General features: G+C 41.0%; 1 protein-coding gene across 1 annotated transcript; it reads left to right on the top strand.

Annotated features, from left to right (window-relative positions):
• The first annotated feature begins 21201 nt into the window (after positions 1 to 21201).
• On the top strand, positions 21202 to 25674 carry LOC109166391 (uncharacterized protein At1g04910-like). Its single transcript, XM_019315373.1, has 8 exons — positions 21202 to 21660; positions 22634 to 22701; positions 22885 to 22973; positions 23050 to 23212; positions 23796 to 24085; positions 24214 to 24418; positions 24896 to 25053; positions 25136 to 25674. Exons 1-8 carry the CDS (start codon positions 21390 to 21392, stop codon positions 25422 to 25424), a joined length of 1533 nt encoding a protein of 510 aa, XP_019170918.1. The 5' UTR covers positions 21202 to 21389; the 3' UTR covers positions 25425 to 25674.
• Positions 25675 to 25704: the final 30 nt, after the last annotated feature.

The raw sequence follows: 25704 nt of genomic DNA on the forward strand, positions 1-25704 counted from the left end.
GATCAACCTAGCGGCGGTGACCATGGCATGGAGGCACTCGTGGTCACCATCGATGTGAAAGGGACGGACGTCCAGAGGGTTATGGTGGACACTGGGAGCAGTGTCAACGTCCTTTATTTGGACGTGTTCGAGAAGCTTGGACTCGACAAAAGAGAGCTGACTCCGGTCGGTGTACCATTGTCGGGATTTACCGGGGCTCTTATTTACCCCGAGGGAAAAATCACGCTCCCAGTAGAGATCGGCACTTCCCCGAAGTCGATCAAGACGGAGTTGGAGTTCGTTGTGGTCAACCTACATTGCGTCCACAACATTATTTTGGGCCGACCCGCGATCATGAAGATTGGTGGGATAATTTCAATGCCTCACCTGTGCATGAAATTCCCCACCCCCAATGGGGTCGGTGTGGTCCGTGGCGATGTCCAATCCGCCCGGAAGTGTTACACCCGAGCGGTCAATAGACGTGACTCCGGTCCGTCTTCCCGGGTGAACACGATTGCCAAGGAGGAGTCCAAAGACCGGAAGGAACAACCCGAGCCTTCCGAGGAAATCGAAGAAGTTCCCCTGTCAGAGGACCGACCGGACAAGAAGATTAAGATTGGACGGGCCCTCACCCCCGAGCTCCGAGCGGAAGTTTTGGCTATACTCCGAGAGTTTGCCGATATCTTTGCATGGGGGCCTGAAGACATGCCCGGGATCGACCGGACGGTGATTTTTCATAAGCTAGCCGTCGATCCTGCAGCAAAGCCGGTCGTGCAGAAGACCCGGCACCTTTCGTCCGATCGCCGCGAGTTTGTCAGAGAAGAGGTCAAGAAAATGGCGGCGATCGAGCACATCCGACCGGTGATTTATCCCGAGTGGGTGGCCAATATTGTTCTTGTTCCTAAGCCCCCAGCTTGGAGGATGTGCATTGACTTCACCGACCTCAATAAGGCCTGTCCGCTCGACCCGTACCCACTACCGAGCATCCACCAGATGGTCGACGAGACGGCCGGGGCCGAGTTGATGAGTTTCATGGATGCATTTAAAGGGTATCATCAAATAATGATGCACCATGAAGATGAGAGCAAAACAGCCTTCGTGACCCCGGACGGGCTGTATTGCTACCGAGTGATGCCGTTCGGCCTCCGCAACGCGGGAGCGACCTATCAGAGAATTGTCAATATGCTCTTCGCCGATCTGCTAGGACGAACGATGGAGGCGTATATTGATGATATGCTGGTCAAGATCCGGGACCGATCCGACCACACTCGGGATCTCCGGGAGTGCTTCCAGATCATGAGGAAGTACCAGTTGAGGCTGAACCCAACCAAGTGCACATTTGCGGTTTAGACCGGGAAGTTCCTCGGCTATATGATGACCAAGAGGGGAATCGAACCCAACCCGGCCAAAGTTAAGGCAATTCTGGACATGCAACCACCTTCAACTGTTCGGGAGGTCCAGCAATTGACCGGTCGGTTGGCAGCTCTCAGCCGGTTCCTCTCCAAATTAGCCGAGCGCGCTTTACCTTTCTTCAAGGTATTGCGTAAAGTTAACGGTTTCGTCTGAGACGACGAGTGCCGAGCGGCTTTCGACGAGCTGAAAGAGTATCTTATGTCACCAATCGTGCTGTTAAAGCCAGAGCTCGGGGAAGAGCTAGACGTGTACCTCGCCGTATCCGATTGAGCAGTAAGCGCAGTATTGTGCCGAACCGATCCGGAAGGGGTCCAGCGACCGGTGTACTATGTAAGCCACGCGCTACATGGTCCCGAGCTCCGGTACTCCTGGTTAGAGAAGGTCGTCTACGCCCTATACATTGCCGCGAAGAAGTTAGCTCCCTACTTCTAGGGTCGAGCAATTCGCATTTTGACCGATCAGCCGATCGGGCCAGTCCTCCGAACTGCTTCATCATCCGGCCGCCTAGTCAAGTGGACGTTAATGCTGACCCAGTATGCAATTGAATACCGACCAAGACCAGCCATCAAAGGTCAAGCCCTTGCAGATTTCTTGGTCGAGTGCACCGCCCGGGATACCCGACCCCCCGAGGTCGCGGATCCCGAGGCTGAGTGGTGGTCGTTGGCTACTGATGGGTCGAGCAGTAAGAAAGGGGCAGGAGGAGGAGTGGTTGTCATGAGCCCGGAGGGATTTAAGGTCTACTTCGCCCTTAGGTATCAGTTCCATCCGACCAATAATGAAGCCGAGTACGAAGCCTTTGTTAACGGCTTACAGTGTGCTCAAGATTTGGGGGCTGAATACATTCGGGCTCAAACAGATTCCGCGCTCGTGGTTGGGCAGGTTCTCGAGGATTATGAAGTGAACGGAGAATGATTACAATTATACCGAGACCTGGCCATGGAAAAGCTTGCCCAGTTCCGGGGGTATACCGTTCGACATATACCCCGATTGGATAATGCCGATGCGGACATCTTGTCCAAATTGGCCCAAGACGCCCCGGAACATATGTCAAAAATCGCTCGGATTTTGGTGATCCCGAGGCACAGTATCCACCGGTTGCCGGTTAATCCTATCCAGCCAGCTGAAGACGATTGGATCACCGATCTGAAGGAGTTCCTTGAGCACGGTCGACTCCCAGACGACCCCCAGCGTGCTCGGAAGGCCAAGCTTAGAGCCCCGAGGTTCCAAGTCTTGGACGGTCGTCTATATAGGCGATCGTATGGAGGCCCTCTTATGCGCTGCTTGACCGCATTTGAGGCCGATCTTGTCATGAAGGAATTGTACTCGGGCATTTGTTCGTCACATCAAGGAGGCCGATCCTTAGCTCGTCGAATCATGCTGATCGGGTACTATTGGCCGTCCCTCCAGCTGGACAGTGAGAAGCTCGCTCGGGAATGTGAGACGTGCCAATTGTTTGCCCGGATGCCTGGACGACCGGCCACCTTCTACCAACCGGTCACGACTGCAATTCCCTTCGCAAGGTGGGGTGTGGATATCTTGGGACCCTTCCCTCAACTCACCGGTCGGAGAAGGTTTGTTATTGTTGCCATTGATAACTTCTCCAAGTGGATTGAAGCCGAGCCGTTAGCTACGATCACATCTCAACAATGTGCTCGGTTCTTATGGCGCAACGTGATTTCCCGCTTTGGTGTCCCCGTGCATCTCATCAGCGACAACGGCCGCCAATTCGTAAGCCAGTATTTCCAGAGTTTCTTGGCCACGATCGGGACGACCCACGTCCAGTCGTCGGTGGCTTACCCGCAGGGAAATGGACAAGTGCAGAACGCCAATCGAACAATTCTAGAGGGTCTAAAGAAGAAGCTACACTCGGCTGGTCGTAGTTGGGCCGATGAGTTGCCCTACGTGTTGTGGACTTATCGGACGACCCCGAGAGAAGCGACTTTGGAGACTCCTTTCGCCCTTGTCTATAGAGCAGAAGCCCGACTCCCGATCGAGGCATGGATCCCGACCGACCGAGAACGAACTTACAATGCAGAGGAGAATGAACACTCGATGGTCGTAGATCTCGATGGGGTTGAAGAAAAGAGAGAGCTAGCCGCTCGGCGTATGGCCGAGTATCAGAAGAGAGTCAAGAGTTCAAAGGACGTTCGGGTCAACCCTCAATATTTTCAGGTGGGAGATTACGTTCTACGTTGACGGGAGTCCAGTCAACCTTTGGAAGGCGGGAAGCTAGCTCAGAATTGGGAAGGGCCGTACATCATTAGCGCAGTGGTGCGGCCGGGAACATATCGACTGGAGACAACAACCGGTCGGGTGATCGAGGGGACTTGGAATTCCGAGCACCTCGTTATGTTTAGGCATTAGCCTATTTTTTGTAATTTCGGACGAAGTGGGGGTTCGACCTGCGAGTCGGTTCTGTTCGTTGTTTGTTTGAAAATTATTGATGTAAATATTTTCTCAACCGCCTGCGAGCGGGACAGTGCAATGTACATACGATCGGTGATTGCTTGACCGTTTGCACACGGCGGCCCGATCGGTTTTTTCCTTACCTTCGTTACACGCAGGCTAAGTCATCACTACGCTACCTCGACCGGGCGAATCACTCGACCGGTCAAATGCGCTCTTCTTCGGCGGACATCTGGGTCACGCCACTGATCGGGAAAGCCAGAGCTCCAGCATAATTCCCCGATCCGTCCAACTTCTTTCCACTATTGCACCCACTCGTGCCTCGAGCGCACAATAGTGTGGGGGCTAGGATGAAGGAAGTGCTATAGGTCCATCGTTCGGGAACACCCCGATCAAAGAGGCCAGGAGATCGGGCAAACCTGATCGGGTAGGCCAGCAGAATGTCGAAGCTCCGGTCGAAAGATGCACGAACAGGCCATAAGGCCGCGAGGTCGGGCATTAGATCGATCAAAAGATGCACGGCCAGCCCATAAGGCTACGAGGTCGGGTGCTAAACGAGTCGAATGATGTACGACCAGGCCATGAGGCCGCAAGGTCGAGCAGTGGACGTTCGACATATGCGTAATTGAAAGTAAAAGTGCAAGGAAAACGAGCGGTACAAGTTGGGCAAAAAACAAATTTTATTATTAATATGAAATGTGCCCGGTACAACTCGGGACCGGGCTCCCGATCACGTTCACTTACAAAAAAGAAGAGCCTACAGCTACTTCCTCGAAGGCTCCGCTTCGCTTGGGGTGGCCGCAGCAGACCCGCTCGGTTTGGCCGTCCTCGGCTTCGGGTCGAAAGGTGCTGGCCCAGGGTCGGGAAGATCTGGAGGAAGTGTGGTCAGGACCAGCTGAAGGTCTTCTCCTTCGAGCGCCTGTTCCATGATTTTTTGAGTCTTCTCGCGCATCTTCCTTTAGCCGCTTTTAAAGGCCCACCGGCCGAACGACCAGATCAACTCGTCCCCGACCGTTGTACCCTGGACCGCCGTAAGGAACTGAGTGCCCGATTCGTTGTCCCGGAAAAGGAACCGGGCCAGCTCGTCCTGGTTGTTCAACCGAGCCTTCAGTTTCGCGATCTCCCCGGTCGCCTGTTGGGCCGCCGTCTTCAACTCGGCGACCTCCCCGATCGCCTGCTGCGCGACCTTCTCGGACAGCTCCCGGTCCTCCCGGCTCTTCTTCAGGGCCTCCTGGGCTTTCGTCAGCTCTGCCTGGAGGTCCTTGACTTCTTGGAGTCGCCGGTCGGCGACCTTCTTCAAAACGACGCCCTCGTTGGCTTGCAGAGCCCGTCGTTGTAAAAGTTGGGTCGCTCGGGAGATCTGCAATGCATATATACGATCGGGTTAGCCCGAATGAGGATACTTGCATAAAAAGCTTAAGAGAAGGAAACGTTTACCTCGGCCAAGTCGTAGCCGATCTTCTCGGCCACCTGGGTCGGGGTCAGCTTGCCCAGGTCTTCCTTGGCTGGCCCGGCGTTGTCGATCCGGGCAAGTATGGACGAGCCGTCCTTGCTTCCCCCGGTCGAGGGGCTCGGGTTTCGTTGCTCCCGTTGGCGCTTTAGGCCGCCACTCCCGGCCACGCCCTTCTCGGGCACCTTTTCTTTGCCCTTGGCGACGGCCACCCGGGCAACCAGAACATCAGCCGCGTCAACTACGTAGCCTTCCGGCGTAGTGACGGTCGAGGAACCTATCGGTCGGGCAAGTGGGACCTCCTTTTCCGCGGCCGGCTTAGTCTTCGGCTTCTTCTTGCCGAGCACGATCTTGGCCACCGGGGGTAGAGGGGCGTCATCATCTCCGAAACCGGCCATCTCTGCAAACAAATAAAAGGTAGTTAGATCGGGGCGAGAGAACGTTCGGGGTGCTAAGGTCGGGGAGAATTGGTTAGTGTTAGACCTTTTCCCTTCCGCTTGCCCCGAGCGGGCATCCTTGCAATTGTTACGCCCGTTGGCTCGGTCTTATACTTCTCGGTCAGTTCGTAGACCGGTTCGGGTAGCTGGGCCGCTTCGTAGCTCTCGGCCGTCTTGAAGATCTTGTACTCGTAAATCTCGCTCGAGATCTTGGCGACCGCGTCCTTAAGGGCCTTCGTCTCGATCGGAATGACTTGCTTCCGGAAACGCTGGCTCCAAACCCTTTCAACCGGGAGGATCCAGGGGTCGTACTTGACCGAGAAAATCCGGTTCTTCCACCCCCGGTTGTTCCCGGGTAGGCCCTCGATTGAGCACATATCTGCTCGGGATTGGGTCATCAGGAACTCGCCCCCGTACGTGGCTGCCAAAACCTTCACCTGATACACGAAGTTGAACAGCTCCATGGTGCAGGCCACGCTGTGCTGACCGCAAATCTGGGGGAAGCACGCGATCATCCGGTGCGCGTTCGGGCAAATCTGTCCGGGCACGACCTGGTAGTAACCCAGGAACGCGGTGAGAAGGCCTGAGAAGGGGAAAGTGATCGGGGCAATCAGGGAGTCGTAATGCATCACGATCCACTTTCCCCGGTGCCGGTCGATTATGTTCCCGACCTGCCGGCTGGTGTCGAACTCGACCCGACCAGCGAGTGTTGTAGCGATTTAACTTGCCTCTCCCTTCGTCAGTAAACTCATCTGGTTTTCGACGCTCTCGCTGTTGAGGAATTCGAGCTCGGCGCCGCCTGTTCGGCCGGGTCTTCCTCAACCGGTTCCGCGTCGTTTGCTCGATCGCCCTCTTGGGGCTCGGCCTGAGGGTAATCCCCAATTACCCTCGTAGGCGTTTCCCGAATGCCTTCGGCCGGGGAATTCCGTCCGCTCGTGGACGTTTCCCCGCTCTCATCGCTCGAGCTCCCTGATCCGCTGGAGCTCGATCCCGACGTCCCAGACAAGCTTGACGACCGTTGTTGCTCGGGGGCTCGCTCGGGAGTTTGTCGTGGTCGTTGAACGACCTCCGGCGAGTAAGACATTATATCTACCTCCTCGCTGACCTGCTCGACCTCATCGTCGTAATCCGCGACTGATATATTCTGGCTGTCTGATTCTGACATTCTTTCTACCTAAAGGTCGATCGGGATTAGTGTGGAGCTCGGGACGTTTGGGTCGAGGTTAGTCTTGCCCTACCAACCGCTATATGAAAGTAAAGCAAGTATAAAAGCAGAAGGTTAGAGAGCTTACCAATTGGGGAGACTTTGAGAAGCTTGGAAGTTGGTTGCTCGAGTGGTCTGCTGAAGTATTTCGCTCGGGACTCTCTGAGTATGCCGATCGATTCAGAGGATTGAGGAAAGTTCAAATGAGGGCCTATTTATAGGAGAGCGTTTGGGCGGGAAACCAGTCCACTTGCGTGACGCGACCAATGCTGATTCCGAGGCGACCGTTGCAGTCGCAGAGGCCAGCAGTCGTCAACACGTGGCAAGGGAGGGAATGACAGCTGGCCGGTCGGTTTGGTGGCTAACGGTTGGGCTTCTTCGTCCCGTCCCGTTTTTTCCCGGACGGTCAAAAAGGCACAGGCTGGGGGGTCCTTGGTAGGGAATTCCCCGACCGCCATAATGTTACCCCGACTCCAGTGCTTTTTGTCCTTTTCTTCTTGTCTTTACAGGTTACAGGTCGGGTTACTTGTGAAGAACCCGGTCGGTTCTCGACCGGGTAATGCCCGATTGGCGTTGCCGACCACCGAGCGGTAGCCCTTTAGCGAGAGAGCTGGTGAGAAACACGTGGCGACTCTACGCGTTGACAGGCAGGGCACCCGGGAAGGCGACACGTGGTTGCTACGTGGGAGGCATGCCGGACGGCCGGATTTGTGTCTCCGGCTCTGCGGCTATAAATACCCGGGATAGTGACAGTGTGAGGGACTTTTGGACGATCGATAGGTTGTTGTTAGAGAATCCCGACCGCAGTCAGTCGGTACTCAGAGCAACCATTTAGATTGTACTTAGGGCCTTCACTGTGATCAATAAGAGTTATTTAATTGCTCTAATTGGTCTTGTGTCTATTTAATTACCGCATTACGTGGCAATTAGCACTATCACATTGATTAAATTCAGAGGGAAAATTTTTAAAAGTGGTGGCTATTTGGTAATTTTGTATGTAAGTGCATATTTTTGGTCTTTGGGTACATTGGTTTTTGCCTTGGAGTGCACATTGTTGTGTCTTGTAGTGCACATTGTTGTGCCTTTCAGTGTACATTTTTAATAGGCTGGTTTATCAGATCCTTTGCTAAGTGTATTTTTGTTGTCTTTTGTTGCATTATTTTTGCCTCAGAGTGTACATTGTTGTATTTTCTAGTGCACATTATTAACAGGCTGGTTGAATTGGCTCAACAGACTTGTTGCTAAGTCTCGTGAAAGAGGGAAGGAAATGGGTTCAAGAAAAGACTTCAATAATCCCGTTAAGACTAATAAACATTTTGTGTCTTTCAGAGCACATTGTTGTGGATTGGAAGGGAATATTGTTTTGCCTGGAATGCACATTGTTGAGCCTTTCAGAGCACATTGTTGTGTTTTCCAGTATACATTGTTGTGCCTTCCAAGAGACAAGTTTGTGTCTTCCATGATTTGAACAAAATGCAGAGACAGTATATTAGAGAAGGTTTACTGGAGAAGATGACATCGTGTAGATTAAAAACGCTATTTTTTAATTTTGTTTTAGAGTCGTTGATCTGGACATATCAAAGTCTAAATTTCTCCTCACTTTCGCACCTGAAGCCTTCTTCACACTAGAGTCTAAACACACACACACACACACACACACACACACACACACACACACACAATCGCACTCAGGTGTGTCGACCCCTTCCCGTGTGGTCATGTGGCGATTTTCAGAATACACCAATAGTTAAGTAATACATACACCATCAACGTCGGAAATGCACCACCAAAAACGCAAACAAATTAGGTACGCATCACCAACAACACACCATTAGGTGTGAGTAAAAACACCATACAGTGTTCAAAAATACACCATTAGAGTTGGTGAGTTATATGCCAACGACCAAAAGAGTTTTAATTGCTAGAAGTAAATGATGTCATTTTATTTACAATAATAAAGATAAAAAATGAAAAGAAAAAAAAAGTTAAGAATCTAGTAGCTTATTTTTGAAACATTGATAAAGGTAACATTTCAAAATAAGCTTTTATATTTTAACCTACTAGCTTATTAGTAGCTTAAACTATAAGTTCATAAATAAGATTGTCAATCTAACACAATGGATAATATTTCCAATTATTAATATTTATTTCAATTATCTGACCATTAGAACAATTAACCTTCTTCGCTGTAGTGCAACTTTTATAAGCACACATAAAATAAGTTCTTATTTCAGTCCCATTCAGTGTGTACACCAAACACCTTTTCCAATCATATCCATCATCATCAACAGGCTTGGGTGCAGGCTGTGGTACAAGCTGGGGTGCAGACTGTGGTACAAGTTGGGGTGCAGGCTGGGGTACATGCTCGGGTGCAGGCTTGGGTACAGGCTCGGGTGCAGGCTGAGGTGGAGCCGAAGATGAAGAAAGATGGTCATGTATGACCAAAAGAAAATATATTTGTATAGTAGAATACACATAAACTCCTAACATAATATACATAATCTAACTTAATACATAATACACGTAAACTTAAAATCGGATACAAAATATGGTCTACAAAAGGTTAAAAGGTTGAAGGTTTTGAAAGTCAAGTAACAGTTGTATTTTCCACCATTGATGTATAAAGCAGAGCATGGAGGAAGAAAGAAAGAAAAAGTAGACTGAAGTTAAAAAAAATAACCTATGTTGCTCAGATACCATTTAAAAAATATTTGGCTTGATTCATATATATATATATATATATATATATATATATATATATATATATATATATATATATACATATACAATTTTGGTCAACGGCCATATGTCTAAATTAAGGTAATAATTTACAATATTCTAAGAATAATATTGTTTATGAGATAAAGGATTTGACTGCTCTGTTATGTAAGAAATACGGTTTCCTCATGTTTATTGATTTGCCCTTGAGACTTATATATACAATTTTGGGCAACGACAAAAAGTGTTTTAATTGGGAGAAGTAAATCATATCATTTTATTTACAATAATAAAGAAAAAAAATGAAAAGAAAAAAAAAGTTAGGAATCTACTAGCTTATTTTTAAAACATTGATAAAGGTAATATTTCAAAATAAGCTCTTATATTTTAAGCTACTAGCTTATTAGTAGCTTAAAATAAATTATAAGCTCATAAATAAGATTGTCAATCTAACACAATGGATAATATTTCCAATTATTAATATTTATTTTAATTATCTAGCCATTAAAATAATTAACCTTCTTCGCTGTAGTGCAACTTTTATAAGCACACATGAAATAAGTTCTTCTTATTTCAGTCTCCTTCACTGTGTACCCTAAACACCTTTTCCAATCACATCCATCATCATCAACAGGCTAGGGTGCAGGCTGGGGTACAAGCTTGGGTGCAGGCTGGGGTACAAGTTGGGGTGCCGGCTAGGGTACAAGCTCGGGTGCAGGCTGGGGTACAGACTGGGGTGCAGGCTGGGGTGGAGCCGAAGATGAAGAAAGATGGTCATGTATAATCAAAAGAAAATATATTTGTATAGTAGAATACACATAAACTCCTAACATAATACGCATAATCTAACTTAATACATAATACACGTAAACTTAAAATCGGGTACAAAATATAGTCTGCAAAGGGTGAAAAGGTTGAAGGTTTTGAAAGTCAAGTAACAATTGTATTTTCCGCAACTGATGTATAAGGCAGAGCATGGAGGAAGAAAGAAAGAAAACGTAGACTGAAGTTAAAAAGAATAACCTAGGTTGCTCTGATCATGTAAAAAAATATTGTTTCTCCATTTTTATAGATTTGCCTTGAGGTTCATATATATATATATATATATATATATATATATATATATATATATATATATATATATATATATATATATATATATATATATATATATAAATTTGGTCAACGGCCATGTCTAAATTAAGGTAATAATTTACAATATTCTAAGAATAATATTGTTTATAAGATAAAGGATTTGACTGCTCTGATACCATGCAAGAAATACTGTTTCCACGTGTTTATTGATTTGCCTTTGAGACTAATATATATAATTTTGGACAACGACCAAAAGAGTTTTAATGGAGAGAAGTAAATGATGTCATTTTATTTACAATAACGAAGATAAAAAATTTAAAGAAACAAAAAGTTAGGAAGCTACTAACATATATTTGAAACATTGATAAAGGTAATATTTCAAAATAAGCTCTTATATTTTAAGATACCAACTTATTAGTAACTTAAAATAAATTACAAGCTCATAAATAAGATTGTCAATATAACACAATAGATAATATTTCCAATTATTAATATTTATTTCAACTATCTGGCCATTAGAACAATTAACCTTCTTCGCTGTAGTGCAACTTTTATAAGCACACATAAAATAAGTTCTTATTTTAGTCCCCTTCAGTGTGTACCCCAAACACCTTTTCCAATCATATCCATCATCATCAACAGGCTGGGGTGCAAGCTGGGGTACAGACTCTGGTGCAGGCTGGGGTACAAGCTCGGGTGCAGGCTTGGGTGGAGCCGAAGATGAAGAAAGATGGTCATGTATAATCAAAAGAAAATATATTTGTATAGTAGAATACACATAAACTCCTAACATAATACACATAATCTAACTTAATACATAATACACGTAAACTTAAATTCGGGTACAAAATATGGTCTACAAAGGGTTAAAAGGTTGAAGGTTTTGAAAGTCAAGTAAAAATTGTATTTTCCGCCATTGATGTATAAGGCAGAGCATGGAAGAAGAAAGAAAGAAAACGTAGACTTAAGTTAAAAAGAATAACCTAGGTTGCTCTGATACCATGTAAAAAATATTGTTTCTCCATTTTTATAGATTTGCCTTGAGGTTCATATATATATACAAATTTGATCAACGACTATATGTCTAAATTAAGGTAATAATTTACAATATTCTAAGAATAATATTGTTTATGAGATAAAGGATTTGACTGCTCTGATACCATGCAAGAAATACTTTTTCCACGTCTTTATTGATTTGCCTTTGAGACTCATATATATAATTTTGGGCAACGACCAAAAGAGTTTTAATTGGGAGAAGTAAATTATGTCATTTTATTTATAATAACGAAGATAAAAAATGTAAAGAAAAAAAAAAGTTAGGAAGCTACTAGCTTATTTTTGAAACATTGATAAATGTAATATTTCAAAATAAGCTCTTATGTTTTAAGATACTTACTTATTAGTAGCTTAAAATAAACTACAAACTTATAAATAAGATTTTCAATCTAACACAATAGATAATATTTTCAATTATTAATATTTATTTCAACTATCGGGCAATTAGAACAATTAACCTTTTTCGCTGTAGTGCAACTTTTATAAGCACACATAAAATAAGTTCTTATTTTAGTCCCCTTCAGTGTGTACCCCAAATACCTTTTCCAATCATATCCATCATGGCTGGGGTACAGGCTGGGGTGCAAGCTGGGGTACAGGCTCTGGTGCAGGCTCGAGTGCATGCTGGGGTACAAGCTGGGGTGCAGGATGGGGTACAAGCTCGGTTGCAGGCTGGGGTACAGGCTGGGGTGCAGGCTCGGGTGGAGCCGAAGATGAAGAAAGATGGTAACGTATAATCAATTTGTTAATGTTGGGCATAAATTTTCGCGAATCACGCGTACAAAATGCTAGTATTATATATAAATATTATAATAATTAATAATTTCAACTCCTCAAATCCTCAGATCTCAACTAAGTCGTAAGTCCCAACATTTGGTGTTTTAATAATTCTTATTTTTCAAATATTAACTATAGTTAGATGGTTCTTCATCTTGTCATCAACAAAACACTTCAAGTGGCACTCCAGGTGAGCCAACTGAACAATCGGTCAGGCAAAAAAGGAAACTTTCAAATAGTAAACTTCAACCAAAATCGAACCGTTGAAACTAAACTGAATCGAAATCGAACTTTTCAAACCGAAACCGAAATCGAATCAAACTCTATTTTAAACCGAATGGTTTAATTTTTTTAAAATCGAAACGGAAAAAAACCAAAACGAAACCCGAAGTGCCCAGCCCTACCAATTGGTATTGTGTTCAAATCTGCAGTGTAGTTCACTAAGAAAAACAGCAATACAATGCATCTTCAGAAACAATTACAAATAGCAAACAATATTGAGCAATGATAGCATTTTCTCTGAAATAATAAGTATGTATCTACAGCTCTACTTCTAGCCCCACAGGTAACACTGATAGCAGCAAAAATATATACACACATTATATAAGTTCTAGTACCACAAGAGCCACCCAGTAGGTGCAACAAAAATGACAAAAGCCATAAATAGTACATGTAGTCCATAATTCCCACCAAAAAATAAATTTTAGAAAGTCCAAAAAGTCCACAATCCAACAAAAACAACTGGAGTAAACATTTTTTCACAGACAACTATGAACAATAACCATCACATTGCCCAAAACACCCATTTCTGAGCCTAGAGGCAACTAGGTCAATGACTAATGATAAGCAAAATGCACAAACAACCAAAGACACAAACAAACACACATAAGCACATGCATGAACATACATAAATGCATACACAATCCAGAAAACAAATACACAAGAGCAACATATCCTCAACCAAACTTTGGAAAAACTAAAAATAAGATACAACGATATAATTTGTCGGTTAGGTGGACGGATCAAGAGTGTATGGACTATTTTTGCAACAATGACATAGAGACATAGTGAAACTATGGCCCAAGTCTAAGTGTCGATGTTTCAACCATCAATAGATATAGTAATTATTTGACAGTCGAGAATTGTTAAATACCTCGGCAGGATCCATTAGAATCTCTGGGCTTAAGCCCTCCGGAATGATTAGTAATGGTGTGTCCGCTGGGGTGTGCGATCGTTATTTAAGAACAAGTCTGGAGATAGAGTAGTCTCGCCCATGAAGAGATTCTGCATCGAATTCTGCGACGAAGACGCTGGCGAAGTAGAAGACTCTATTAAAAAAAACTATATGCAATGAGTTCGACTTATAAATCAAAGCATTATGTTGTCTTAAAGGGAAATAAGACAGACTTACGCTTTGATTCAAATTTATCATTAGGTTGAGATAGAGAGGAAGATAATGATTTTTCAACAATTGTATTGTCCGCCATTGATGTGTAAGGTAGAGCATGTAGGAAGAAATAAAGAAAACGTGGACTGAAGTTAAAAATACCCCTAGATTAGGTTTTAGGTTTCTTAGGTTTTAGGTTCGTTCCAACATGGGCCGGCGAGGTTTCTTAGGTTTTAGGTTTAATGTTCTCATTTCTTTAGTCAAACATAGTCTTGGATGAGAAGAAATGTCAAAATACCCCTAGATTACACGGCCTCTTGATGGAAATACTAACGGTGGGACTAAAAGTGGAACACATTCAATAATAGTGGTTATAAAGTGGCAAAAAAAATTAAGGTGGACTAAAATTGGAAACGCCCATATAACAGTAGGACCAAAAATGGAATTCACTTTGAAAGATTGGACTGCTCTGATACCATGTAAGAAATATTATTTCCCCGTGTTTATTGATTTGCCTTTAACGCTCATATATACAATTTTGGGCAACGATCATATGTCTAAATTAAGGCAATAATTAACAATATCTTAGCTTAAAATGGCATAAAATGACATATTAAGTGGCTATTTTGTGGTACAATTATCAGTGGGGTCCACTTCCGATTTGGGTCGGGTCAAAGTGGATTCGGATTCTTCGTAGTAAGACGAAGAGATTGATATATTGTACGCTCAAAACGGATAATGGGTGAATGAGATATTGATTCTCAAAGTAGACCCATTTAAGTTGGGAAATGAAGGGAAAATGTAGGACTTTGTCCCACATTGGTTTGGAAACAAGATTTGCCCCCCTTATATACATGAGCTCTTTTCAAGCTTGTAGAATTGTATAGCATAGAGACTCTCTCGCGCGGGGTAGGGGGGGTGCAAATCAAAATCCAACTAGAGGACATCGAAAAGGCTTGATTCAAGCCCGAGCTCGTGTGCGCCGGCACCTGCGGGCACGAATGTCGTCCGGAAATGGGCTGGCCTTGCGGGCTAAGTTATGCCTAACTTTGGTATCATTTTCCATCTGGTATAGTCACTTGGTTCGGCCAGAACCGAAACGAGAGCACCTACTCTCGTGCTACAGAGGAGCAAGAGAGGTTGTGGTGCACCGAGAGCACAACTCTCGTGCATCTGTGACCACGAGAGTAGTGCACTCTCGGGTTGCACCACAGTGCACACGAGAGATGTACTCTCGTGTTGACTGGTCCGTGTGCTCTCGTGTGAACCTGCACCCAAACGGTCTGAAACCTGAAAGTGCAGAAGATTAAACTCATCTGTTACGGAATTAATATTGTTTTAATTCCAATTTTTAAATTCTGAGTTTAATCCTACTTAGTGGTGACCGTTACAGGTGTTACACAATTGGTTTTAACACCAATTTAATGGCCATGTTGAATGCTATCACTCCAACATCCCTATATAAAGAGAGGTAGAAGCAGTAGCATTTTACACAGTGTAGAAACAAAGGAATTCCAGTAGCTTTATTCTCTCAGAAACTCTGCTTCTACTCTCTTCTTTAGCCAACCAGTGTTCCAAGCTTTGCTTTGTTTGTCGGGTTCCTTGTTTAGGTGCTTAAACAAGGAATCGTAGTACGTTTTATCCTGGGAAACCTAGGCTACAACGCTCCTAGCACGTGTGGGAGGTAGCAAATAAGGTTTTAAGGAAAAGAACCTTGTGTTCGAACTCGTGCTAAACCTATACCCAAACACTCAACTTTTTCCTTCCCAATTTTTCTGTTTTCCCATATAATATTAATCTTTCCGTAGGATTATTATTATTTTGGGATTTTCCACCTTTTTACCCAACAATAGGTTACTCTGATACCATGTAAAAAATATTGTTTCTCCATTTTTATTGATTTGCCTTGAGACTCATATATACAATTTTGGGCAACATCCAAAATGGTTTTAATTGGGAGAAGTAAATGATGTCATTTTATTTTTAGTTATAAAGATAAAAGATTAAAAAAAAAAAAACTTAGGAAGCTATTAGCTTATTTTTGAAACGGTACATAAGGTAATATTTCAAAATAAGCTCTTATTTTAAGTTACTAGCTTATTAGTATATTAAAATGAACTATAGGTTCCTAAATAAGCTTGTTAACCTAACGCAAAAGATAATATTACCAATTATTAATATTTATTTCAATTATCTGCAATTAGAACAGTCAACATTCTTCTTCGCTGGAGTGCAGCTTTTATAAGCACACATGAAATAAGTTCTTATTTCAGTCCCCTTCAATGTGTACTTGCCATACCATTTCCAATCATATCCATCATTATCCAACAGGCTGGGGTGCAGGCTGAAGTGGAGTCGAAGATGAAGAAAGATACTCCTATATGATCAAAAGGAAATATAATTGTATAGTAGAATACACATAAACTCCTACATTAATACATATAAACTCTAAACCTAGTACAAAATGTGGTCAACAAATGGTTAAAAGTGAATAGCTTTGAAAGTCAAGTAACAATTGTATTGTCCGCCATTGATGTATAAGGCAGAGCATGGAGAAAGACAGAAAGAAAGCATAGACTGAAGTTAAAAAGAATAACTTAAGTTGCTCTGATACCATGTAAAAAATATTGTTTCTCCATTTTTTTAGATTTGCCTTGAGGTTTATCTATACAATTTTGGGAAATGGTCAAAAGAGTTTTAATTGGGAGAAGTAAATGGTGTCATTTTATTTAAAATAATAAAGATAAAAGATGAAAAAAAGGTTAGGAAGCTACTTGCTTATTTTTGAAACGCTACCTAAGGTAACATTTCAAAATAAACTCTTATTTTAAGCTACTAGTTTAAAATGAACTATAAACTCCTAAATAAGCTTGTCAACCTAACACAAGAGATAATATTACCAATTATTAATATTTATTTAAACTATAAACTATCTGGCTATATATTAGAACAGTTAACCTTCTTCTTCGCTGGAGTTCAGCTATTATAAGCATACATGAAATAAATTCTTTATTTCAGTCCATTCAGTGTGTACTCCCCATACCTTTTCCAATCATATCCATCAAGGTTGCGGTGCAGGCAGGGGTGGAGCCAAAGATGAAGAAAGATGGTCCTGTATGATTAAAAAAATATATAATTGTATTGTAGAATACACAAACTCCTAACATAAAACACATAATCTAACATAATACAAATAAACTCAAAACCTAGTACAAAATATAAAGGGTTAAAATTAAAGTGTAAGGTTTTGAAAGTTAAGTAACAATTGTATTGTCCGCCATTGATGTATAAGGCAGAGCATGGAGGAAGAAATAAAGAAAACGTAGAGTAAAGTTAAAAAGAATAACCTAGGTTTCTCTGATACCATGTAAAAAATATTGTTTCTTCATTTTTATAGATTTGTCTTGAGGTTCATATACACAATTTTGGACAACGGTCATATGCCTAAATTAAGGTAAAAATTTACAATATTTTAAGAATAATATTGTTTATGAGATGAAGGATTGAACTGCTCTGATACTATGTAAAAAATACTGTTTCCCCGTGTTTATTGATTTTTCTTTGAGGCTTGTATATATAATTTTGGACAACAATTATATGTCTAAATTAAGACAGTAATTAACAATATCCTAAGAATAATACTGATTACATATTTATCTAACTTCTATATTTTAATCGTTCGAAACTGACCCTGTAGGATAAAAAACAAACATAAACAAAATGGAAAGATAATCTCTTAACTGCATTATCAGTATACATGTTATCCGCACAGGTAACTTAGTTAGTTCATGTGTGGTAGATTATGAGAGTTACAATCTGAATGACGAACTTTGGTTTTGTAACTATACAGTATGATGTTACTACCTCCGGGATCTACACTTTTATGACCCTACAGCAATATGAATGTACCACATAAATACATCAAACCACTACATTATGTTGTCTTAAGGGAAATGAGACAGACCTAGGTTTGATTAATGTTCATCATCATCATCTCTCCATCCATTCTTGCTTATGCATTACGAGATTGAAATGAAACGCTATCAACGAGATTCAGTTCAGAGCTATCTTGGAGGCTATTTTGGCTTCCATATCTTTCCCCCATTCAGGGTCGAGGTGGCTAATGGTTATGCTTTCCATTGTATGTAATCCCGATTATCTGGCCATGAAGAGAACGCTCAACCTTCTTCCTCACGGGACAGTTTGGATGAGTACACTTGTAATAACTTCTGGTTAACTCCCCTTGATTGGTTTCTGCCTATACTTTCTCTAGTTATAACCATCATCACCATGCTTGTCAACAAGAAAAGAACAAGGTTCTGATACATTATTATTAGAATGTGAAACATTAGAAGATTGATGGTCAGATTGAATGCCTCGTTGAGCTGTAAATGGAGCACGGGTTTGTTGATGATACATTCATGTAAGATATATTGTTTTCCCGTATTTATTGATTTGCCTTGGGACTCATATATACAATTTTGGGCAACCATCAGATGCCTAAATTAAGGCAGTAATTTACAATATTTTAAGAATAATAGTGTTTACCAGATGAAGATACCATGTAAGAATTAAAATACTATTTCCTCGTGTTTATTGATTTTCCTTGAGGCTTATATATACAATTTTGGGCAATGGTCATATATCTAAATTAAGGCGATTGGTCATGTATGATAAAGCAACCATTTATTATAGTGATACGCTAGGTGACTGACAGGAGGCTAAGCGTGACTTTTGCAACTACTATAGATACATAGTGAAAAAAGAAATGGAAGTTTTGTTAAATAACATGGCAAGGAGAATCCAACAAAATGTCAGGGCTGAATCCAACCTAGCAAATGTTGATGTTTCAGCCATCAGTAGATATAGTAATTATTTGACAGTCGAGAATGGTTAAATACCTACCCAATAGAATCTCTGAGCTGAAGCCCTACAGAATGATTAGTAACGGTGTATACGCGGGGGTGTGCACCCGAAACTAAAATCGGAATTTTCTCTTGCCTCCTCCTCCATTGTCTGAGAAAATGGGTGCGGATCGTTATTACAGAACAAGTCTGGAGGGAGAGTCTCGCCCATGAAGAGATTCTGCATCGGACTCCGCGATGGTGGGGGCGCCGACGAAGACGCTGGCGAAGGAGAAGACTCTGCCATTATTTTGAATCGTCTTCATGTTATTTCGCTCTCGTCTTCTTGTTTATATACTTGACTGTTAGGGAAAATTATGCTATGGACCAGGTTCACCCTACAAGTGATCCAGGTCAAAAACGCGTGTCTAGAATAATGGTGTCCTTCACCTAATTCAAAAATTTTAATAGTCAAGAACTAAAATTGATACATGTATTATATATAATCAAAGGACTAAAAATGATATTTTCTCATTAATGTGATTACTCTAAAGGCAATTTATGCAATGACGTCATGATAGATAATATGACAAAATAAATTATATGATAGTACTTTGTAATCATTTAATACGATGAAATGAAACATTAAAGTAAAAGCACATACATATATATAGACACAGATAAGACACATGCATGTATAGTAGAATAAATAAGCCACACTATTCAACCTCTTAGCTCTATTTTCTTTCACGACGTGAAAAATTTATGGGGTCGTTTACTTCATTTCTCTGTTTTTTCATTTCCAGTTTTTTATTTTTCTATTTTTCCGTTTTCTATTTTTCCTTCTCTATTCCCCCAGTTTTCCATTTCTCTAATTTTCTAATTTTCATTTCCCATTCATCTAGTTTTTAATTTCTCTAATTTTATGATTTTATTACATACAATCATCTCAAATAGCATGTGTACATTTCTACAACAAAAATAATAATAATAATAATAATAATAATAATAATAATAATAATAATCATCATCATCATCATTTCTCTAATTTTCTGATTTTATTAAATACAATCATCTTATATAACATTTGTAAATAATAATAATAATAATAATAATAATAATAATAATAATAACAACAACAACAGGAGAAAAGGAAAAAGAAAAAAATAAACATAATAATAATAATAATAATAATAATAATAATAATAATAATAATAATAATAATAATAATAAGTGAAGTAGAAAAACTGAAGAAGAGGCGCCAAATAATAAGAGAAAACTAAAGAAGAGGAGCCAGTGCAAGGCATGAGTTATTTGCCAATTCTCCAAATGGAGAACATGGAATTTCCTTTCTCTAAAATTTTAAAGAAATGGAAGAATGGAGATGGAAAATTATATTTGAGAATTGATTTTAGTTAACAAATTTTTCATTTTTCATTCTTCTACTCATCCAATTCTCTATTTTTTCAAAAAAATTTCAATTTTTCCATTTTGATAAATGACTCCTATATTATTATTTGAAGATATGCTTGAAATAAACTTTATTATTGTGTAATAATTTTTAAATTAAAAAATATATATTAAAAAAATTATATACAACGAATTTCGAGGTATATATAAACCTTATATTGGTGATGGAAGGTACATACAATCTCAAATATTGCGAGAATTGAATGGGTGACCCAAGAGATCTACCCGGTATTACCAATTAGGGAGTATTAATGTTTATTTCAAGAGTAAATACTCAAAATGATCCCTCGACTATAGCTAAATTCACAAATTGGTCATTGCATTTCAATTTCAACCAATTAAGTCCTTAACTTTGCAATTTTGACACGATTTGGTCTTCCATCTATTTGACCGTTTGTTGATCGTGATCGACGATCTCCAGAAGAACCTTCAGCTCTCATCGGAGCACGTGGAGGCCTCCAGGATAATGTTGCACCGGTTCGGAAACACGTCGTCTTCTTTGCTCTGGTACGAACTCAACTACATTGAATCCAAAGGGAGGATGAAGAAAGGCGACCGAATTTGGTAGATTGCTTTCGGGAGTGGAGTCGAATGTAACAGTGCGGTCTGGAAATGCAACCGAAACCTTAAAAAACCGACTATGGATCATGAAAGTACATATATATCCTCAAAAATCACAGTCAACAAACAGTTAAATAAATAAATGACCAAATTGTATTAAAATTACAAAATTAAAGACTTAATTTGTTGAAATTGAAAATCGATGACTAATTTGTGAATTTAGCAAATGTATCTTCATATTCTCATTCAGATAAATTAAATTAAATGAATAAATAGTACAAAGGCCCTGAACAATGAAATAAAAAAAAAAAAATTGAATATAAAAAGGTTGACCAGAGAAGTACGGAGTAAAAATTCTGTTCACAACAGTAAAAAAGATAAAATTATTAATTTGACTACTGTCCTTAAATTATTGCTTTCCTTTTCTTCTCCTCGATTCTCGACAGATTCCCCAATTTCCCGTTTCGGAATCAAAATTGAAGTAATTATACTCTAGATAAGGGTTTTGGATTCACTGATGCAGTTACGGAAGATTGGATGTATGGAATGTTCGGTTTGATTCGGGAATGAGGACTGAAGAAGGGGAGGAGAAATGGAGGCGGGCAGATCGGAGAGTGTGTCGGTGCAGGGGAGGAGCGGTGAGAAAATGGCGTCGTTGCAGGTGATCCAGCGGACGCGGCTACGGGTGTGGTTCATCAGAGTTTGTTCCAGTATTTTGATATGGACCTGCTTGGTTCAGCTCGTTGCCTTGGCGGAGTTCTGGCGGCCGCGCTCGCTCGTCGGCGTCGCCGGACTTACTAAGCTGTCGGCTCGGATTGAGGATAAGTTGCCGTCGCCTCCACCTCCGCCTCTTCCTCCCGCTAGTGAGTTAAACTCTCAACTTGTTTCTGATTTGTTCTTTGAATGCATGCTTATCCTGCTTTTTGGATTGTGTATTTAATGTGCTGAGAAGTTGGTTAGTTGAGGTGTTGTCTAGTTTTGAAACTTGAAGCTTCTGTAATTTAGTTCAAATGATCCCTGATTATTAGGGCTAAATGAAGTCCATTGATTAGTACTTCGTGCTAATTTGTGGAAATGCAGGTTAAGGTTTGGAGTCCAGTGGAACTTTAGTATATAAATTGAAAAAAAAAAAAAAAAAACATATTCTTAGTTCTGATTGGTTTCCCTTCAGGGACAATGTGACATAGAAGGAACTGTTGTATAATAGAAGAAATTTCTTCAATATAGGTGTTTGAACCGAAGTTTTTGCACTTTTGGTCCCACGACTATAGTGGCATTATCAGGATTGATCCACAATTTTCAAACCTTGCAATCTCGGTCCACGATTATTGTTTTTTTTTTTTTTTTTTTTTTTTTGTTGCAATCTCGGTCCATGATTATTCCGGTCCTTGATGGAAAATGGGCCGAAGGACCGTTTTTACAAAAAAAAAAAAAAAAAAAAAAAAAAAAAAAAAAAAAAAAAACAATAGTCGTTGACCGAGATTGCAAGGTTTGAAAGTCGTGGGTCAATCTTGATAGTGCCACTATAGTCGTGGGACCAAACGTGCGAAAAACTCTGTTTGAACCCGTACATCAGTATATGGAGAAGTATAGTGGCCTTTACTCCTATAGTATGGTAGGTAATTTGTTCATAAGTGCATGGGTGAGCATATTATACTCCTATTCTCTAGGCAAGTAACAAAAGAAAAAAAACTCCAGAAATAGATACATTTTTGTGAAAATCTTTTCCTGTAAAATTATTTGGTAATTTCAGTTTAATTTAAAGGAGTTAGACTTGTGTGATTAGCTTGAATAACTTTCTACTACAGCAAGATGCCAATATATACTGTTATGCAGGGAATTATACGAGCAATGGTTTTCTTACAGTTTCTTGCAATGGTGGCTTGAATCAAATGCGTGCTGCGGTTGGTAGTTGCTCCTTTGCTCTCTTTGTTTGAGTATAATACTTTCAGCTGTCTTTGAAATTGATTATTGCTTATAGAAAAAGAAAATTGTTTTGCTCAGATTTGAACTGAATTTTCCTCCAATCTCCTAATCTTTTGTGTGCAAAAATATTCAAAGAGTGACATAATGAATTTGGTATGCAGATATGTGACATGGTGACAATTGCCCGGTTTTTAAACCTCACTTTGGTTGTTCCGGAGCTTGATAAGGCATCATTCTGGGCTGATTCTAGGTAATTGACTTCTATAAAAGCAGTTTTGTGCGTTATAGTTAATGCATTAGAATGATTTTTAGTTTCTCCTTTACAGCAACTTTGGAGATATTTTTGATGTGAGACACTTCATTGATTCGCTAAGAGATGAAGTTCGAATTGTTAAGAGGCTGCCGAAGAGGTTTGGCCGGAGATCTGGATACCAACCGCATGCCATGCCCCCTATTAGCTGGTCTAATGAAAAATACTATCTTGAACATGTATGTCTTGATTTTTGGGTTTCTAGTGTTATCACTCAAGTCAGTAGTGCATAGTTATGAATAGATGATTGAATCAATTATTAGTTGGTCACTACTTAGAAATTTTTTTAATTGTGTCAATTTGCACATTTCAACATTGAAAAAATAGGATTGCTTCAGTAGGATATGAGAGGTTGTGGGTTCAAGCCTCAGTGGAGGCCGTATTGACTCTTTGAGCTTCAGTAGGTTGAGAAAGTAGTTATGAACAGATACTGCATTGTAATAGTCAGTAGTACCAAAAAAAAGATTGCTTATAGTGCTCAACTTTTGTCACTAGCCACACACACATATATGAATTATCATGAATTGTTGATTCTTCTTGGGATTGCAACAATTAATAGTTGATCACTATTCAGAACGTTTGTTTAGTTGTGGCAATTTTGCAATTTTGCACATATCAACTTCTGAAAGAAGGATATCCTTTTCTCCTTTATCATTTTGAGCTTTATCCACTTATTTCATATAGATAAAGAAGCATATATTTGGCTTGTTCTTCTTACGGAGTTAGTTTCCTGATGTAATGTATTGGACTTTCATTCTGCAGATTCTGCCTCTTTTCAGCAAGCACAAGGTAATACACTTCAATAGGACTGATGCACGGCTTGCAAACAATGGGATCCCTTTTGAACTTCAGAGACTTCGATGCCGTGTCAATTTTCATGGACTGAAATTCACCCCGCAAATTGAGGCTTTGGGTCAGAAATTGGTTCACATTCTCCAAGGGAAGGGGCCATTCGTAGCATTGCATCTAAGATACGAGAAAGACATGTTGGCCTTTTCAGGTTGTACCCATGGCTGCACAGAGGAGGAAGCAGAGGAGCTCAAACAATTGAGGTGATACACATTGAGATTCAACTTATTTAAAAAAGTTGCCTTATTTGTCTTTGTATTTATAAAATGAATTCAAGAAAATACAAGTTCGGTGGCATGACAATACTTTTAGCGCTCCTTTATTGGTTCAGGTACGCATTCCCTCGGTGGAGGGAGAAAGAGATAGTCTCTTCAGAGAAGAGATCTCAAGGTTTATGTCCTCTTACCCCAGAGGAGGCAGCTTTAATTATGCAAGCATTGGGTTTTGGAAATGACACACTAATATATATTGCATCGGGCGAGATTTATGGCGGTGAACGAAGGCTTGCCACACTAAGAGCTGCTTTTCCTAAGACGGTAAGTGATTAGTGTTTTCTTGTATCTTATTCCCATTCTTGGTGTGGCATTTCGGGTGAGGCTTGTCAAATGCACTGCATTACCATGGCTCTTGCAATGAATTTTCACTTCTCCCTTAAATGCTTGTTTGGTTCACTGTAATTTAGTTGTAGTTGAATTGGAATTCAATGGAGGCCTCAATTACATTGTTTGGTTGGACGGAATTGCAATTTCCTCCTTTTGTTGAATTGCAATTCATGGGGGTACCCCATGAATTGCAATTCAATGGATGTGGGAAAGGAAAAATAGATGAAATGACACTACTACCCTTGGTTATTATTACACAAGGGTATTTTAGTCTTTATACCACCCATTTCCTTCTCAATTCCCATAATTCTATTTCCCCTGCTAAACAACGTAATTTGAATTCCTACTTTATTCCCACCTTATTCTTTTTCCATCGAATTACAATTTTTTCCCCCCTAATTGTAATTGCAGGTGAAAAAGGAAACTTTGCTTGATCCCAGTGACTTGCATGATTTCCAGGATCATTCATCCCAAATGGCAGCCCTCGATTTCATAGTGTCGGTTGCTAGTAATACATTCATTCCCACTTATGATGGAAATATGGCGAAAGTTGTTGAAGGTCATCGTAGGTATGATTGATAATAAACATTCTGTCTTTCTAACGCTAGTAAAAATTATCATTGTGCACATCCCTGATGAGATCCCGTGCAGGTATTTTGGGTATAGGAAAACCATCCAACTGGATCGTAAAAAGCTCGTAGGATTACTGGATATGCATCAGAATCAAACACTTTCGTGGGATGGATTCTCAGCTGCAGTGCGGCAGGCACATCAAGGGAAAATGGGGCAACCAGCTCGCCGTAGGGTTATTGTAGACAAGCCCAAAGAAGAAGATTACTTCTACGCAAATCCTCACGAGTGCCTATGTCAAGGCGCGAGTTGTGATGACTTATTAGCTCCTCATAATTCAACTGCAAGCGAGCAAGGGCATTTGTTATAATTTATTAGGTCCTTACAGTCGAGAAATACATGTTCGGGTAAGCCAAGTCTGACTAATTAATATTAAGCTTCACAGACTTGCACATGCATTTACCATGGTGAACTCGTGACAATGTGGTTAGCAACATTCACAGAACGATTGAGACACAGTGAAGCTTGAGTTTAATGGCAGAGAAATGCCCCGGTATGTAACGTGGCATTTGAAGATTGGTTTGTACGCAATAAGTTATGTCGATAGGAAACCGTGGAAATGAAAGAAAGAAGAGGAAGATAGTAGGGGG

This window comes from Ipomoea nil, unplaced genomic scaffold (assembly GCF_001879475.1).
Source record: "Ipomoea nil cultivar Tokyo-kokei standard unplaced genomic scaffold, Asagao_1.1 scaffold3087, whole genome shotgun sequence".
Taxonomy (NCBI): domain Eukaryota; kingdom Viridiplantae; phylum Streptophyta; class Magnoliopsida; order Solanales; family Convolvulaceae; genus Ipomoea; species Ipomoea nil.